Source organism: Aythya ferina (genome assembly GCF_964211825.1).
Source record: "Aythya ferina genome assembly, chromosome: 2".
Classification (NCBI taxonomy): domain Eukaryota; kingdom Metazoa; phylum Chordata; class Aves; order Anseriformes; family Anatidae; genus Aythya; species Aythya ferina.
Genome location: NC_140297.1, coordinates 8,720,664 through 8,738,861, shown reverse-complemented (window position 1 = coordinate 8,738,861; position 18,198 = coordinate 8,720,664). Strand labels below are relative to the sequence as shown.

Here is an 18,198-nt window from a genome sequence, read left to right as displayed (position 1 = left end):
ATCTCCCTATAATCTCGCCCCCCATCTCCCCTCGTGTCCCCATGGACTCCCCCCAATTCCCCACAGCCCCCCGGGAGCCTTTCTCCCCCCCGGGCCGCCCGGCCGAGCTCCTTCACTTCACCGAGCACGCTAAAACTTCCGAAGCGCCGACTTTAAATATTTGTTTTTAATTTTCTGCCTCAAAAATTGGAACTAAGGGGAGGTGGCTCCCGCCGCCCCGCTCTGCTTGCACACGGGGGCTGGGTGTTAGCGCTCCCCTGCTCAAACATTTGCTCCTCGCCCCCCGCCGAATTAACCCCCCGTGCCGCTCCTATTAGCTTTTAATTAGATTTTCTGCCCCCGCACACGTCCGAGGGACCGGGTTGCGCGGTGGTGGAGCGAGATTTCTTCCAGAGCCTCTTTGGCTAAACGTATTTACAATAACTCGGGTGGGTAAACAGCGCCACGGCTCGGGGGGGGGCTTTAAGGAAAGCCGAAATTTCAGGCTGAAAAAAAGTTGCCGAGAACCTCGGGCTCCAGCCCGCCCGGCTTCGGGCTTTCGTTGCCTTTCATGGCAGCTCGTTTTCCGAGCTCCACGCCGCGATTTTCAGCGGTTTGCTTTATTTTCAGCCAGCCCTGCCGACCTGCAAACCCTGCGGCCGGGCGAAAAGCGGCTTTGTGGCCACAGCACCCCCCGGGCACAGCGCGGACACGGACGGGGGATGCGCGGAAGATGCGCGGGACGGAGGGAGGCTGGGGGGATTTATTTTATTTTATTTTATTTTATTTTATTTTATTTTATTTTATTTTATTTTATTTTATTTTATTTTATTTTATTTTATTATTTCATATGATTTCATATTATTTCATTCTCTTCCATTTTATTCTATCCTATTTCAAGGCTTTATGGAGGCTTTGCGTTTGCCTCCCCCCTCCACGTTTTCTTCTCCTTCCCTGGTGGTGAGGTGCAAAGGGGCTGCAGGGCTCGCCGCTCGCCCCATCAGCATGAAGCCGGGCTGCCCAGGTGTTATTCCTTTACCCCTTTCCCTTTTTTCCTCCCCTTTTTCTTTATTTCCTTTTTTTCTTCCCCTTCTCCTTTCCCTTCCCCTTTCTTTTCCCTTTCCCTTTCTATTTCCCTTTTCCTTTCATTTCTTCCTCTACCTCTAACCTCTAAACTTTACCTCTAACCTCTACCTCTGTTCTCTACCTCCAACCTCTACTTCTAACTTCTACCTCTGCCTCTAACCTCTACTTCTCCTTCCCCTCGATGGTGCAAGGGCAGTCACACTGATCCAGCTCCCCGATATCCTGGTGTGGAAATCCCCAAATCTTTTCTTTTATTCCCTGCCCCAAGATGTACATTTTTCACCAAGTTCTCTGCACAGTGCAGGCTTCTCTTCCTTCTGGACCGACAAGGCTCAAGCTGAAAACACATTTTCCTTTTTGTCCTGCCTATTAGATATAATTTAACATAAAACGCCTGTTATAATTACTGATTATACAAGGGGTCCCTTGTTTTCGCAAGCTACTAACAGGATTATCTAACAAGTGCTAGACTTCAAATTAACCATAAACATCACATCAGAATTAATTTCTCCACTCTGGAAATGAGGGAAGAGGAGGATTTGGGGTGGCGGGACAGGGTGGTCCCGGGAGGGTGGGTGGGAGCCAGCACCCAGCATCGCTTCCCCCTTGCCTGAGACAGACACGCAAGGTAGAAGCATCACCCAGCAGGGCTTATAAAGAAATAATTACAAATTACATTAAAAGTCAAAGAAAATAGGTATGGAAATGTTTTAAAGTGTTGTCTCGGGGAGGTTCGGGGCAGCCCGATCCATCCTGGGGCAGAGCAGCGGCTCAGCTTCCCGCCCACCGCCCTGGCATGGCCACGGGAAATGAAGGGCTCTAAAAAATCTATTAGAGATGAGTTAATTAATGGTAATTGGAAAAGGGACCTCCCCTACATGAGATAGTCTTTCCTCACAATAGAACGTTTAAAAATAATCTGGGGGAAAGGAAAAAAAAAAAAAAGGCCTTGTGCTTTTACTGCTGAGGGTGGCAGGGAGCAGGGATGTCCTTGTGCCACGTCCCCACCAAGGGCAGCAGCTCTGCTCACCTGCTGCCTGGGTGAAGCCTCCTGCTCTGCTGTGGAAGTGGATCCTGTGGGCACCTCCTCATGTGGCTCTGCTTTTCCTTCTGCCTTGAAAGTGGCCTCACCTGGGGGAACAAGAGGGCTGTGGGGGGCTCAGCCTCCAGCACAGGCCCCAGGGATGATGCTGAGGCTCTGCCCTACCTTTGCCCCATCCCTCCATCCCTGCTTTAGGCCTCGTGGAAAATAAACCCTTTTAATGAGTCAAATAATTTTGGACACGAGAAATTTCCCCCCTCTCCTTTGTAATTAGAGCTGGCCGCGTGTCTAAAATGATCTGCTTTCCAGGGGGAAACAATAATTGAATTGTTGGGTGTCTCCCGAGCTTTGCCGGGCTCCGGGAAGGCTGCGAGGGAAGCTGAGCCGCTCTCTTGTTAGCGCCTGCAATGAGAGCGAGACACCCTAGAATTCAATTACGCGGCTCCTCCAGGAACCGTTATAATTATAACGTCAAGTTGTTTTTTAAAATTTCATAATTATGTTTTAGGATCCTTGCGCGCGACTTCGGGAGCGCGCGTGCCCGGTCGCAGCCCCCCGTCGCACCCTCGTGTGCCGCAGCCTCTGCCTGCCCGTGCTGCTCAGGAAGGGGTCGGGGCTGGTGTCCAGGTGCCCTTCACCACCAGCTCCATTCCTTGTGTCCACACCATGGCCCTGGGGACCCTTCTTTGCGTCCTTGCTTGTCCCAGTCCTAACCCCAATGTCTTTCCTGAGCACTGCGCCACGGCATCGCGGCAAACGCCCTGCCCCTGGGCTGGTGCCATGTCCCTGTGCCAACTTGTCCTGTTCAACCCCTCCCATCACCCTTCCTGCAAAACTGATTCTCTTGCATGCGTATTCTGGAAGAGAATTGGGAAAAAGTAGATTGGAGTCACTGGTTAGTGATGGTTTTGCGTTCAACTAAGGAGAAACACCCACCCAACGCTGTCCTCCCTCCGGAGGAACCAGAGCGTGGTGAGAGCTGGGGCACACTGGTATCCAACCCCTGCTCGGCTCTGCACCTTTATCTAGAAAAACACAAACATGAAATACTGAAAAACTCTTCCATTCCCTTTTTGGGGTTGGAAAGAAAAGCTCCAGAGGGCTTGACGTGCCACTGGTGGTGCCTCCACACCAGGGCTGGGAGCAGCATCGTGTTTGGAGGGTGGTTGAGTGGGTTTTATTCTCTATTTATAAAAGTAGATCAAACTGCTTGTATTTTATGTTCCTGCATCAGACAGCAGGGTTTGTGCAGCAAAACAATGGTCTCTTTGAAATGAGAGATGCAGGTCTCCTGTCTTGGTGCCGAGCCCTTGCTCAGTGTTTCTTCTTTCTCCATTTTCCAGCTCACCCCGAGAGGACACCCACGGTGTCCTCTCGGGGTGATGCTCCAGAGCTCCTGCCCAGGAGCTGCCCAGGGCTACCTGAGGGTGTTTGGTGAAAGGACTTCTCCAGCGAGGAAGAAGGAAAGACTGAAAGAAAGGGCAAGATAACCAAAGAGCAAGAAGTCCAAATGGAGGAAAGGTGGGAGAATCATTCCCCAGAGATGTGTGCAGGGAAACGTGCTGTGCGTTGGGAGAAACCTGCCCATGTCTTCAGCTCCCCGTACCCAGCAAAAATGCACAAAGCAGGCAGCAGAAGGGCTGATGTTCTCCAAGCCCACCACATGGCCATGGCCAAGATGGCCCCAGGCAAACAGAGGGGGCAGCAAAATGAATCCTGGCCAACACTCATCAGCACCAAGACCCGGGTGCCACTGAACCACCTTGTTTCGATTGCAGCTCTAGCACTCGGCTGCTCACACCAGCTTCTCCTCAGCCTGAACCAAGTCCTGGGGAGGCTGGTGCACATTTTGCAGGCCCACATCGCTGTCCAGGAGAGGTGCAGAAGATGAAGAGCACGTCTCAGCCCCTGCAAGTCGTGGCCCTGCATTGTTACTGCAGCACTGGGGCGAGGGAGCAGGGAGGAGCAGGCAGCGACTGTGCTGACGGCGGGCTGGGAATAGCCTCACTTCTCATTCTCTCAGACAAGCAATTAGAGCCATCTCCCCAAGCAGTTCCCACCCAGCAAGGAGTTCCAAAATATGAAAATTCTTTCCTTTCATATTATTTTCCAGATGTTCAGTCTTCGCTTCCCTTTATTAATGCTTCTTTTGCCAGGGTGACTCATTTAACAATTAGCTTAGGCATAGGGTGTAGCATCTGTTACAGATATTACCTGTGCCTCCAAGGCAAAGCTTCTTACCTTCATTTTTTACTCGTCTCTCCATTCCTTCCAGGTCTTTAATAACTTTGTAAAAATATCTTCAAATTAACGGCAAACTCTGATTCCTCAACCAGGTCAACAGATGGCTCATTTGGACCTGCCCTCAATTAAGCAGGTGGAACATGCCCAAGGAGCAGGCAGGCAAATGCAGCTGTTCTCTCCCCAAATCCCACTGCCGATACGATGGGATTCACTCGCCGGCCCCTGCGTGGGGCTGGTTGTTCTAGCAACCTCATAACTTTGCATTTAGACTCCCCTCTCCTGACTCCTTCCCACGACTGCTGGTGGTGGGGGTGATGATGCTGGGATATCTGCGTGCTGTTGGCTTTGGGGTCCACTTCCAACATTTAATTGTTGGGCACGATCCTGAAGCGCTGGTATTTCTCTTCTTAAGTGCTCATCGACATCTTCGGCTTGTGCATCAGTGGATAGTGATGCTGAGATTCAGAGCTGAAGACTTGTGCCACCCAAAATGTCCCACGTCCTCTGCGTGGCCTTCAGCTGCCGCTCTCGGAGGCTGTGGGCCTCCTGTGCCAAACCTTTCAGCCCTGTGGGTTTGCCTTCCATAACCTAGGGCGTCAAAACTCTTGGCAGATGCCTGTGTTTCACAACCGGGGCCTGACGAGAGAATTATTAGTCTCCGGGTTATTTCTTTAAGTACGTATTGAGTAAGAACTAATTTGTACCATGGTAAGACTTTCACCCCAGCAGCTCTGCAGGGGGTTTGAGTAAAGACAAAGTAAAAACTAAGCAAAGACCCTAGCATCTGTCCTGTTGATAGCAAGGGCTTTCTGCACATAAGAAGAAGAAATCTGGTAAAAATCTGAGCTCTTTTCCTGATGTTTTTATTCACTCTTTCTCAACCCGTTCTGACACAGCCTTCAGCAAGATGTTTGAAGGTGACCTACGGGAGCTTTGGTAGGACGATTGCTCAGTGGCTTTAAACACGACCGAGGCCGCCAGGAGGGGACATCCAGCCCTTTAGCCCTGACTTCCCTGCTCTCCCCCTAAGGCTGCTGCCACCTCCATGAGCACAGCTCCATAAAGGAAAGGAAAAAAGATATATATTTTTCTGGAAAAAATATATTTTTTCCAATTCAAAATGCAATTCAAAATGCCAATGCTCTTGTCCTGAAGAACCCAAGGCTAAAACCACTCAGGACTAATGAATCTGACCCCTGTGAAGTCACTTATGAGCTACTCTGAAGCTATGAGCTGCTCAGCTGCTTTTGATGAATCAGAAAACAACGCCGGCGCAAAGAACCCTCTGGACCATGTGCTGTAGGAGACAGGGAGCTTGGAGCTCCCCTTCCCAGCACCAAGCCTAGGAGAAGCAGGGCAGCCGTGTTTGATTTCCATGTAAAAATGCTGATCTGCTTTCATTACCACAGGAAACGTAACAAGTTGGTGGAATTTTTGCAGCACTTGCCTGCTATTTAATACAATATAACAGGGCTCTGAAACCACCTAGACATGACGTACCATAGGAGAGAAAACATCATTTACAGCTGGGGGAACCTTCACTGAGCTGAACTCATAAGCTCTGACCCTTTAGGACTCCTTGAGCAGTGATGCTTTATTTACAGAAATTATCACACATCCTTTGAATTCTGTCTTTGAGGGTTAACCAGCAGCACGATTACAACCTCCCGCCTTCCTTATCACGCAGCTGTGCAATAAAACTGCTCTCCTCACCCCGCTGTTATTAAGCTGTCATCACAACCAGCGTTTGTAGCCTGCGAAGACAGAAAAATGTCATTGCACAACAGGATTTAAAGGCAGGGAAAGGACTACAACACGAGGCGGGGCAACTCACGTGGTGCTTCGTTACCCAAGGAAATCACCATTATTTTTAGGACACTGTCCTGGCCCCTTCGCTGGAGGGAACCTCTCCGGCTGTGTCCCCTTGAGACAGACACCCCTCAAAAGCTTCTGAGGTAGAACCCTTAATGATCTTTTCTATAAAAGTATGCTTTGTCCAATTAGTCCTGCATGTAATGCTTTGTTCTCATGAATTTTGGAGCTCCTCTGCTGTGCAGCAAGGCTACTGAGACTTAATTTCATTATTCACCTCAATATGTTCCTGCTGCATTCAGCGAACAGTCTATGGGCCCTCCTGTGGCTAATTTAGCACCTGCAAATCCCCACGCTTAAAACCAAAGGCTGAATAACCCACAGAATGAGCGTGCAGGAACTAAACACAGGCCAAATCATCACACTTTCTGGCAAGACTGATATATATATATATTTTTTTCTCCATGTAGAAACTTTGGGCACACTTCCCTGTCCCAAAGAGAGACCCTCAGTCAGATGTCCTACTTCTCTTTGGCACCAAGCTACATCCCAAATCTTTTTGTGCATGCTTTTTAATTCCTTCTGACAAAGCTCAAGCAGTTTGAGGGGAAGCAATGCACCTGGAGGATCCAGGCCATCCTCAGACTGGAGATGTTGGCTACTGCTTCAGCTGCTGTGCAGCAGAGTTACGCTGAACAGAAGGCAGGCTGGCTATGCCAAAGCAGTTAGGAACCTCATCATGAAGGCTGCTCAAGCTAAGCCAACAGACTGCAGTGAAGTGGACGAAGATTGATCGCAAAACCATTCTACTGCTTCCCCTACAAACACGGAAGCCCCAAACAAGCACTTGGGTAAAGTAAAATCAAGATCTTTTTGTTTAAATTATCAAGATGTTATCTTTCCTAAATCAGATGGTGCAAGCCTCAGCAGCACTTAGCCTTACCAGCTGTGCTTACTCTTCCTTGCTGCGTGCCCTCTAAGATGCTTTGGCATCTAGTGATACCTCTCTGCAGACAACCAAGCTGCAAGACGTAGCATGTTTACCCTGCACCCCTCTGTATTCTATTTCGGATTATGAACTTGAGTATCTTGGAAGACAATGGTAATAGCATTCTGTAGCCTAATTCACCTGGCAGTAACACACACTTATGTCACTTGGCAAAATAGCAAGACTGTTTCTCTTAAACCCTGTAATTCATGCTGGAAAACCTTCTAAAAGCTCAATCTTATAAATTCTGTTTAGGATTATTATTTTCTTTCTTTTTTTTTTTTTTTAATACCACTGAGTATGCATGACTGACTGTTAGTTATGCAACCATAACAACTGTCCTTTTCAAGAAAGATTCCTGCATAATGTGAATACAGAGAACCCATGGCAAACGTGACTTGATCGTAGAACTTTAATAGTAAAAAAAGTGTAAAACCAAAACACACCAATGAAAACTTATCAGTAAGAATGAGAATTTAAGTGTTCAAATTCAGCATAGTGCAAATTTTCTTCACTCCCCTCCCACCTCTTCCAAACTTAAATCACTTTGGTTCAGGTACCTCTAAGTATTGGCAAAAAATGAACTTTTGACTTACATTTTTTGGCTGCATTATTTTTTAACACATACAGATCTAGCTTCAGGCTTTACAAATAAGTCTTAAATACTTCTTTATCAATCAAATATATGTAGAAATCAGTCATCTTATGTCCAGTTTTATGAAGTTTTGGAAATAGTTTTAAGATGGTTGCAAAACTGTCTCTCCAGCAGGTAGCACACTTAAAGTATCTGAGCTGATCCAGTCCTGATCTGAAGACTTATGTGATTATATTTTTAGGTTTTAAGCATTTGAGAAAAGGATCTTATGCCAGTGAAATTACTCAATTCACACCAAAGCAAGATTAGAATTGGGGGCTGTTTTGTAATACCGTCTCTGTGCTAATCTCTTCCTCCAGAACAGAAGCACAAGCAGCAGTTACAGCATTCCCGTAGAAGAGTGAAAACAGCCAGGATGCTGCTACCTTGCCTCAACATCTTTTTTTGACGGGTCAGTCTTTAACATATGCCTCTAATTACATCAGAAGCCATGTAAGAGTGGAAACAAACACACACAAAAAATGTAGAATACAAAAAGGCAAATGCATAAAAGTTTACAAGTACACCATAACCACAAAATTGGAGTATTTCTAAAAATCTGGGCTTGATGAAAGATACAACAAAACTAGCTTTACTATTACTAGTTAAATAAATTATTGCTCCATTTGACTCCATGCAGCATTGAAATGAACTCAGAACCTTCTTCTCTTTAATCTGTCATAAGAAATGATCGCTATGTAAGAGAATACAAGGCTCAGATTTTTACTGTACATTGCACTTCAATTTTAAGACCTAATACTTGCTATTTAGGTCTACTGTGGTCTAAGCTATCAAACGAATACATTGTGCTCACAGAACTATGTATTAAGAAACACCAAACGTTTAATGTAGTGACATAAGCACTTTTTTCTTTCTTTTTTTACACATGGCAATCACAGATTGCAAGTTCTATAGGGTTGTGAGAAAAACAAGTAGTGATCTCTTTCATAAACTGAATTAAGAAAACAAGCTGTTCAAAATTCTTCACATGCAGTTTAAGTCACATTTTAGGCTTGCTTCTGTTTCCAATGTTTTTAGTCAAAACCCTCACTCAAACAGATGCAAGATCAAAAACAGCTGTAAGGAGGAAACTGCAGATCTTCCGAGGAGTTGGGGCCACATCCTCACTAACCACAAGCACCTGCAATGCAGGTATCTTCAGTGACACCACACATTTAAGACACCTGAAGGCAGCTTTGGTGAGACACTGAAGCACATGCATACTTCTAAGCAGGAACACTTACAAACACTTTCCTACTGAATTGGGCCAGAACGAGATTTGCTCAAGCTAGAGTTTCTTGATAAAGTTCATGTTGGAACAAGATTGTCTCCAGCATTCACCTACTGTACTGAAGTAATTTAGAAGTTTCCCAGCCAGGTGACTTCAAGCCTTTCGTCCCTCAAACCCCCTCCACTGCTAAAGTCAAACTTAATGCAGCATTACAGGTAAGGGCATGATTCCTTCATAAGACTCCTAAAAGCGTTAGTGCAATGCCTTTAATCTGTTTTGATCACTCTTATTTTTAAATAACCCTATATATTTTTTTTTTAAAAGATTTGGATAAATACTATTCCTATTAAACCATACTTCATCATTGTTAAGCACCATCGATCTACTTCCTTTGGGCACTGATACAGGCGCTTGTAATTAAATTTCTGTTTCAAGGCTTTAAAATGTGGCAGCTGCTTCAATAACTTACACTGGAATCTAATACTTGGAAAACTGCCACTTAGCCTGAATGCTTGTATTCAACTTGGTGTTAAACTCTTTGAGAGAACAGCCATATGCAAATGCTTATGCAGTAAATCAGGGTAAGATTTCAAGATAAGCAGTTAATTTCACTTGGCTATTCTAAGAGTGGATTAATTTTTTTTCCACAAGTCATTTGTGCAGTGAGCCCATAGAGAGATTATTTTCTCTAAATAATCTTCAATTTAAAACAGGAACACATCTTCTCAATGTTGCTTTCACACTGGCACCATGCTCTCTCCTCCAAGGATTTAGTCATTGTGTGGTTTCTCTGGAATACCCTATGGATTAAAAGAACAACAGAAAGTATATTTTAGTACCACGTAAGAAGTTACTATGTTATGCAATATTTCCAATAACGAAAGTTAGTTGACTATTTAATCAAACTGACAGTGACCTAGCAAACACAGCTTCTTGTAAAATCCCAGCAAGGATGTACTCCTGAACTGTGGACAGAAGTGTCACCATAGTTTTGTGCTGCCTCAATTTGTTCATTTGATGAAAAGAATTGGGCTTGGTAGACAGATAAAGACTTTTACAGCCTTCCTATCTCAGGATATTTATTTGCAGGCAATGCACAGCACTCACTTAATGGACATTTGTTTCATTTTTAATGTTTCATTTTCGAGCTGACTTCAAGCAAAAGTTACTGGATTTTCCCTGCAAAGCCTAGTATCAGATAGACTTGCTCATTTCCTCCTAAGCTCCTTTTCTAGTGTGAAACCCTCGTACATCAATGTAAGAAGGCATTTAAACAACTTATTTAAAATAGAGCTTGTAGTAAGTTCTCCTTCATTCTCTTGAGAAAATACAGATGTCCAAGTATTGAACATGCTCAGTTCTGCAGCCCCCAAGCAGTAGCAAACAAATATTTGTGAGGTGGGTGTCCTTAAGATAACCCTAGTTTGCCAGATGCTGAGAATGATGGTTACAACTCAAGATAATGTATTGCTCTCCATCTAATCCAACTGATGAGTAATGAAGGAGCAGCTTTAGGTATCAACATGCAGCAAGAGCTGCAGCAGCACCTTCACCTTCTCTTCAGAAATCAAACTATGAAATGTTGGGTTTCATCAAGCTGAGAGGGAAAAAGTTACTGATATATTTTATTTTAAAAAATCTACCCTTCTCTGCCCCCATACACTTAGTCCTAAGGGAAAAAAAAGCACATGCAGATTGCATGTACTGCTGGGATTTGAAGTGGAAGTAATGAACTTATACTTTAAAGAACATCAGGGGAAAAAAAAAATAAAAATGAAGTTAAGACATTGACTAAGGTCCTGGGAGATCTGGCTTGATACCAAGTTATATCAGGAAATAATTTTTTAGAAGAAAACTATTTAAACCAGGCAGACTTGCCAATGCCTTCCCCCCACCCCCCAGTCTTTTCTACTAGGGGTTACTGTTAATGTAGTGAAACTGAGAATTAGTACTACAGAAATTAATCAGTGGTGGTCAAGCAATGTGGCTTTTTCCCCCCAGCTTGGCTGGGAGCCGGTCCATCTGCTGTATCAAGTTCTGACCATCCACATCGGAAGCACATTAGTGTCTATGCCCTGGGTTAGAAAGGTTAGGCAGAAGGGACAGAAAGCCTGTTCGAGGCAAGACAGCTAGCTGCTGACTGGCCTTTTTGCTCATTTGTAGTTCAGTCCCTAAAAACAGCTTTTCCCTTTCCTAAGGAGCTTTGGAGACTTATTATTTCAGGAGCTCCTACGCCTATCAAGGCCCTTCCTTCAGAGAAAAGGGAAGACACCTCAACTACTTGAAGTAGAATAGTTGAATGCTTTCCAGGATAAAGGAGTTATGTAGGAAAAGTTAAATTGACTGGATCTGGTATACTGATATACTGATTCAAGTCTCATTTAGGCTCTTGCTGGAAAAAGTTTCATACAGAACATACTCAAACACTTGCTAAGACAATTCCCACTCCACTGGCAACACAGGTTGCATGTTTACATTTCAGCTCTTGGGAAGATAGGTATTAATCTCCTGATCTGTGAGTCATACCCTTAAAGGCATAGTTTGTTCTTGGAGTAACAAAGACAGAAGTTATTTGGACTGCTAAAAGGAAATGCTAATTATACAGTAGTTACCATAGCCAGCTGGCGTCCTATGTTTCCTACAGTCACACCTCCTGAGAAAAATATACACGGAAGCCAAGAACGGATGTAAAGAAAATCTGGGGATGTATACCTAATAAACAAAAGGAAATAAATCAGAGACAAGGTATTATCATGTTATCATCACTTTATGTACTGTTAACAAGATGCTCTAGGTTTTTCACCAGACCCAACCAACACAGAAACACAGGAGCAAAAATAGGAAGACCAAATTAAGTCTCTTAACTTATAAACTTTAACTAGCCAATGTCCTTGCCAGCAAGGTTTAGGAATTCTCCTCCCCTGAGCTCCAGTTGGTGATACACCAAGTCAGGAGAAGGTTGGTTTGTTGGAGTATACGGTGAAATGACAACAGCTCAGTCTGCCCCCCTCCCCTCCATGCCATCCTTTAGAACAGCACAACAATTAGCTGCCTTAGACATATAAGATGCCTTACAAGGACACACCAAATATGTTAATAAGTAGTTTGCAATACCTTTGCACCCCCTGCTTTAATTAAGACAAGAGAGTTGAAATAGCATTTAAAAGCGTAACTTACTGATAAACACCATTATATACAAGGAACTGGGTTATCAGAGTTGCTACAAAGGCTATCGTAATTCCAAGTCCGAGACCACTTCTTGAACGATCAAATGTCCACCAGAGACCCAGCGATAAGGCTGCTAGAGTCAGGGACAGCTGGACATTGTTTGCAAAGTCTAATTTCTGGAAAAAAAAGATGTTAAGGACAATCCTTTCAAATCTTCACACATCCTACTCAAACTGAAAGCAAGCATGATTTCATATTTCTAGTGACAAAGTGGTAGGGATCTGCCTTTCAGACCTGCTGAGCAATTACAGCTCTTGCTGACTTGAAGTTTTTTCTGCCCAAGCCATCACCATTCAACACGAACAATGCTCTTACTGAAGAGTTTAGTGGATCTCAGTAGTTAGTTGTGTTAACTATTACATAGCAAACACATACAGGTTAAACCAACATGTTACCCTGTTACACTCAGCTACAGCAGCCATACGTCCGGCCCTTCTCCATCCCAGAACCCCATAACTACTTTTAAGTTAACTACGTCATCTGTCTTAAAGCAGATACTGCACTGTACTGCAGGTCTCAGAAGTCTGCCTCTGCCAATGGCATTATCATTACCTTTGTGATTCTCCCAAGCATGAGTGGAAGAGCCTGTTTCATGGCAATACACTAAGCACATCAAGCAACAACATCAACCAGTTGAAGGATACAGCACTTGCATGATTAATGCCAACGAAAACTGCTATGCATCGCATGACGCTGGCCCACTCTCTTTTGAACTTGTGTGGTTCCCCCAGGTGGCTGTCAATGCAGGGGTACAGCAGGCCAACAACAGCTGCAAGAGAAGAAAGACCACTTATACTAACCATTACATCACGATTATTTCATTACTATTAAATATTAGTTTAGCAATTAAGTGCTTGATAAAGCCTTCTAGTAGTGATGTGCCTACCATGCTGCTGCAGGCCTGATGAAGAAAACAGTCGTTAGCATTCCCGCCCAACCTCCCCAAACTTTAGAAATGAAAAATAACCACCATACTTTTTCAAGCAACGTTCTGTTTGGACCTTTATAGCAGACATACATCTGACTTCAAGCTCCTTTTTAACCCCCATGAGGAAGTATCATTTCCCAGCCTGAGTAGATGCTTGCTTTGTACCAGTAAATAACAAAAAGCTTAATTATAGTGAGGAGTGGAGCATACCTTTATTGCTCATATGCAGGACAGCTCCTTTTACAAACTTGATTTATTGCTTGTGAATCAGGCCCTGAATTACTATTTGCTTGGACTAAGAAGTTCCTTGGCAGAGCTGATTTCCCTCCTTCTTCTGGACTGTAATGCAGCCTATGCTCCCATCCAAATTAAATGAATTTGGATATCAAATAGAAGCAGGGCAGAGCTTAAGGAAACAGCTGCCATCAGTCGTGTCAGTGAAAAGTATCTGCTCACACTGTTAGTCAGGCAGAGCTTTGCTTGCATATCGCCTTCTCTCAGCCTTATGAGAAATGGTTGCAGAAGGAAAAATGTTTGTCTGTGCTCAGTTGCTGGGTACTCGTTTAATTCTTTTAAGGCTTGCAATTCCATGTATTATAACAAATGCTGATTAGACAGTGAGCTTTAACTGTTTGGGATGTTTGTTTTCTTCCCTACTTTATTTTTTTTTCCTCCTTAAACTCCTAAGAGAAGTCACTTCTATGTGAAGAGGGTTACAGGAGCTACTGCTGTAAGTCAATGGATCTGGTGCTGAAAGCCTCACTTCTTGGCGCCAGCTAGCAGGACTTTTACCTTAAGATAACAGCTACATGCCAGAGATTAATCCAAGCATAACTGGGCTATCAGAAGTCCGTAATGAGGCTATCTCGTAGCACTTAGCATGGAGCTTATCACTCACGTGAGTTCCATTAATCAGACCCTCTTGCTCAGCGCCACAAGCCAGCACCTCTGTTTTTAAAAACAGGCAGAAAAAGCGCTGTGAAAGCACTTTCAACACAAATCGCGCTCACAACAGCGTTGCTCCCCTTGACCCGACCTGCCAGCCCTCCAACCCCTAGGAGGGCATCATCACGGCGGGGTTTGGGTTTACCCGCAGTGCCAGCAGGCGGCCGGGCACAACAACGCCGCCGGCCCGCTCCGTGCCCGGCGCCCCGGGGCGGCTCCGCGCTGCCCGTCCCGGGGCCGCGGCTCCCCCTCCGCACGTGACTTCCTTGTTTTGGGCCCCGCCCCTGGCCTGTTCGCGCCCTCAGCCAATGGCGAGCGCCGCCCGCCACTCACCAGTTCGGCGGTGGCCAATGGCGGCCCGAGGGGGGCGGGGCCGAGCGGGAGCGCGCGCGCCGCTGTCGCCGCCGCGGGAACGCGCCGCGGGGCTGCACCGCGCCTGCTGCTGCTCGCGGCGCGCTCCGGGGTGTGTGTGGGGGGAAATAAACCCCAAAATACCCAAATCAAGGCGGTTTCGTGGTGTGGGGAGCGCCCGCGAGGTTGGGGCACAGTGAGCTGCGCTGCCTTCCTTCCCCATTGGTGTAAAGGAGGCGCACACCCCCCCAAAATAACCCCCAAACTGTTAAAATCCAGGTAAAAACACACAAAATGAGGTCAGCCCCGCTGCCCGCCGCTCACCTGCCGCCGTCCCGCAGCATGGGGGCACCCACCAGGCGGAGGAGAAGAGCGTGGCGATGACCTCCTCGGGGAACAGGGTGACGTTCCTCTGCACCTGCAGCAAGTTCAGCACCAGCGCCATGAAAGCGCCCACCACGAAGAGGACCACGCTCCGCTGCACCAGGTGCCGGCTCCAGTTCAGGGTGCTGCCCGCACCGCCGGGGCTCCGCGCCCCATGTCCTGCTGACACCTGCGAGGGGCTTCCAGAGCTCAGCATCTCGCCCGCTTTGGTGGCCGCGTCGCCCGGCTGCGTTTTGTGCCTCCCCCTGGCAGCGCACGAACAGCTCCAGGTGCAGTTCTCCAGCCGGGGCATCGGCCTCACCGGCAGCCCTGCAACGCGAGCGGGAAAAACAACTGGTTATAGCAAGCCTGAGGGCGAGACATGAGATGCAGCAGGAGGGGACTGGCAGGAGGATGAAGACCCCAGCTCCAGTGGGCTGGGGGCTCCCGTTCCTGTCAGGATGGGAGCTGGGGGGGCTCCAGTTAGGGCTGGGGGGCTCCTGTCAGGACCCAGGATGAGGCCTGGCAAGCTCCCACTCCTGTCAGGGCACAGGGGGCTCCCATTCCTGTCAGGATCTGGCCCAGGGTGCTCTTATTGGGGCTGGGGGCTCCCCTTCCTGTCAGAGTCTAGTCTGGGTGCTCCCATCAGGACTGGGGGGCTCCCATTCCTGTCAGGATCAAGCCGGGGGGGAGTAGGGAGGTCTCATTCTTGTCAGGGTTGAACCCAGGGGGCTCCCATTGGGGCTGTGGGCTCCTATTCCCGTCAGGATGGGGCCCGGAGGGCTCCTGTCAGGGCCGGGGGCTCCCATTCCCGTCAGGATCTGGCCGGGGGGGCTCCTATTGGGGCTGGGGGCTCCCATTCCTGTCAGACCCGGGCTCAGGGAGCTCCTGTCAGCGCCGGGGGCCTCCCATTCCTGTCAGAACCCGCGTCTCCGAGCTTCCGACCCCCCAATTCCTGTCACAACAGGCCCCGGGACCCCCCAGTTCCTGTCAGAACCACCCCAATTCCTGTCAGGCCCCGACCCACCGCCGCTCTCCGCCTCACCTCAGTCCCCCCGCCGCCGCTCAACCCGCGAGGGACGGGACGAATCCAGCACCCACCCCGCCGCCGTCCCGCTGCCGGCGCTGGGGTTTATAACCGCCGGCCGCCGCGGTCACGTCAGGCGCCGCCGACCTACCGGCGGCCGGGGGCAGCGCCGGGCCCCGCCGCAGCCGCCCCTCGCCCGCCCCCGCGGCGGAGGGGAGTGGCCAAAGGGGCCGAGGGGGCGTGGCTAAAAAGGGGGAGGGGGGCGTGTCCGCGGCGCGAGCTCGCCGAGCGCGGGAGTCGCGCGCTCAGCCCGGCGGCGTCGGGTGAGGCGGGCGCAGCCAATGGCGGGCGGGCGGCTGATATGACGTAGGGACACACCACCCGCCCCGCGCGCGCGCGCGGCCCCGCCGCTCCTCCCTCCGTCAGCGGCCCCGCCCCGCCCCGCCGCGGGAGCGCGCGCGTCAGGGGTTACCTCATGGCGGGGGGGGGGGGGGGTAGGGAGCGTTACCTCAGCGCCGAGGGGCGCAGTGAACGTGGAGTCACGGGATGGTTACAGAAGGGTAAAATAAAGGAAATGCAGAATCACAGAAATCACAGGATTGTTACAGAATGATAAAATAAATGACATACAGAATCACAGAATCATTAAGGTTGGAAAAGCCCTCCAAGATCATCCGGTCCAGCCATCCCCTCTCACCAGTGTCACCACTAAGCCATGTCCCCAAGCACCACGTCCTTGATCAACCCCAGGGACGGTGACGCCACCACCTCCCTGGGCAACCCGTCCCAGTGGCTGACTGCTCTTGCTGAGACGAAATGTCTCCTCGGTTCCAGCCTGAACCTCCCCTGGTGCAACTTGAGGCCATTCCCTCTGGTCCTGTCACCAGTTATCTGTGAGAAGAGGCTGACCCCCAGCTCCCCACACCTTCCTTTCAGGCAGCTGTAGAGAGCAATGAGGTTTCCCAAGCCCCCTCTTCCTCATCCCAAACACCCCCAGCTCCCTCAGCTGCTCCTCACAGGACTTGTGCTCCAGGCCCTTCACCAACTTCGTAGCCCTTGGTCCCAGTTCAACCCAGTTGTGTTTCATTGATGTGTTCAATGTAACAATTGTCAATAAATCATACGAAAAGAAGGACATCCTTTCTGTATGATAAAGTGAAAAATTCATCTAGTGTGTGGCTATCCCTTTTGATCTTCCATCTGCCCCAGCTGGCATTCAAAGCCCTATGATGGCTGAGCCTGCTGTGTAATGTGCCTTTGGAGTAGGCTCTGTACTGTCTTTGAGGTGGATGAATTCATAGTGCCACTGCTGGAAGTCATAGAGAAGACAAATATTATTATCTGAATACTGACTAGTGTGGGATCAGACCAGTTCTGCCTTGTAGTCCTTACTGCTGGGCTGCCGCATAGGTGGACTCTGTGCATGGCACTGTACGTCTTCATGTTCAGTTTCACCACAGTGCACTGAAGCAGTTTTGGTTTTACTCTCATATGTTAAAATTATCTCGATTCTTCTGTCAGATTTTGAAAGATGATCAACAAGTAGGATTGGTAACGTTTTTTTTTAGCTATTTCATAAGCCCCCATTAATTTGCATTTTGAGTATGCATAACTATATTCAGTTTGTTTTACAGTATAGGTTTACTTCTGGCGTTCTTCCTCTAACTTCAAGTAAGTTGAAATGTCAATAAATAGAAAATTTCTTTCATTCCAGAAACCTCACACCTTTTCCATTCATCGTTTCTGAAGTGGCTATAATGTTGATTAAGAGGTGACTGAGGAGCTGCCTTTCGCACACACGCTGCCAGTTTGGTTTTGTCATCGTGAAATGGAGCACACCAGCGTTCTGCCACACACACCAGCAAAATGTGGTTGTGCCAGTTAATTCAGAGCCGCTGGTTTTCATCCTGTCAGAATATCCCTTTTCCTTCTTCCTGCTTCACCAAGTGTTCTCGTGTTAGTGCAGCTGGAGTTTTGCTTGTTTTTTAGCCTCATGAATTGCCCACATGGCAGAGCAGAACTGTGGTTTGCGTTACACCATCCATTTCCTTTCCTTCGCTTTTTTTTTCTAACCCAGTGGACCTGCACTGTATGTTCAAGTTAACTATTTTCAGAGAAGACAGCCTTACTATATTGTCAGCACTTATGAGTTCCTCCACAGAAACATTTGATTTGTTCCAGGAAATCACATGCAGACTTAACACTTCTCTTCATGGCAACCGTGTACACGTTTTGAATTGACACAAGCGATTTATGTATATTCCTGGAACACTAAGCAATACCTTCAGCAACTCTAAATGAGGGCTAGAGCTCATTCCCTGCGAAATTTTCTTCTTAAAT

At 47.6% G+C, this 18,198-nt stretch overlaps 1 protein-coding gene and 1 long non-coding RNA gene across 2 annotated transcripts; one reads left to right on the top strand and one right to left on the bottom strand.

Moving 5' to 3' along the window:
* Positions 1–322: 322 nt before the first annotated feature.
* Positions 323–8,918, top strand: LOC311433154. The gene is made up of 2 exons (XR_014690597.1): positions 323–432; positions 3,464–8,918. It is a non-coding gene; the product is annotated as an uncharacterized lncRNA (long non-coding RNA).
* On the bottom strand, positions 7,546–16,029 carry INSIG1 (insulin induced gene 1). Its single transcript, XM_084511965.1, has 6 exons — positions 15,877–16,029; positions 14,793–15,161; positions 12,889–13,013; positions 12,194–12,360; positions 11,629–11,728; positions 7,546–9,816 (listed from the first exon to the last, which is right to left on the bottom strand). The coding sequence occupies exons 2-6, from the start codon at positions 15,142–15,144 to the stop codon at positions 9,787–9,789; spliced, it is 774 nt and encodes a 257-aa protein (XP_084368091.1). The 5' UTR covers positions 15,145–15,161; positions 15,877–16,029; the 3' UTR covers positions 7,546–9,786.
* Positions 16,030–18,198: the final 2,169 nt, after the last annotated feature.

What these genes read in the sequence shown, in the direction of transcription:
- INSIG1 (XM_084511965.1), bottom strand. Translation starts at nt 15,144, where the DNA reads ATGCCCCGGCTGGAGAACTGCACCTGGAGCTGTTCGTGCGCTGCCAGG. An exon ending in ATGCTGCGGGACGGCGGCAG is followed by an intron (nt 13,014 to 14,792) that starts GTGAGCGGCGGG and finishes CTTCTCTTGCAG; the next exon opens with CTGTTGTTGGCCTGCTGTAC. An exon ending in GCATTAATCATGCAAGTGCT is followed by an intron (nt 12,361 to 12,888) that starts GTATCCTTCAAC and finishes TTTTTTTTCCAG; the next exon opens with AAATTAGACTTTGCAAACAA.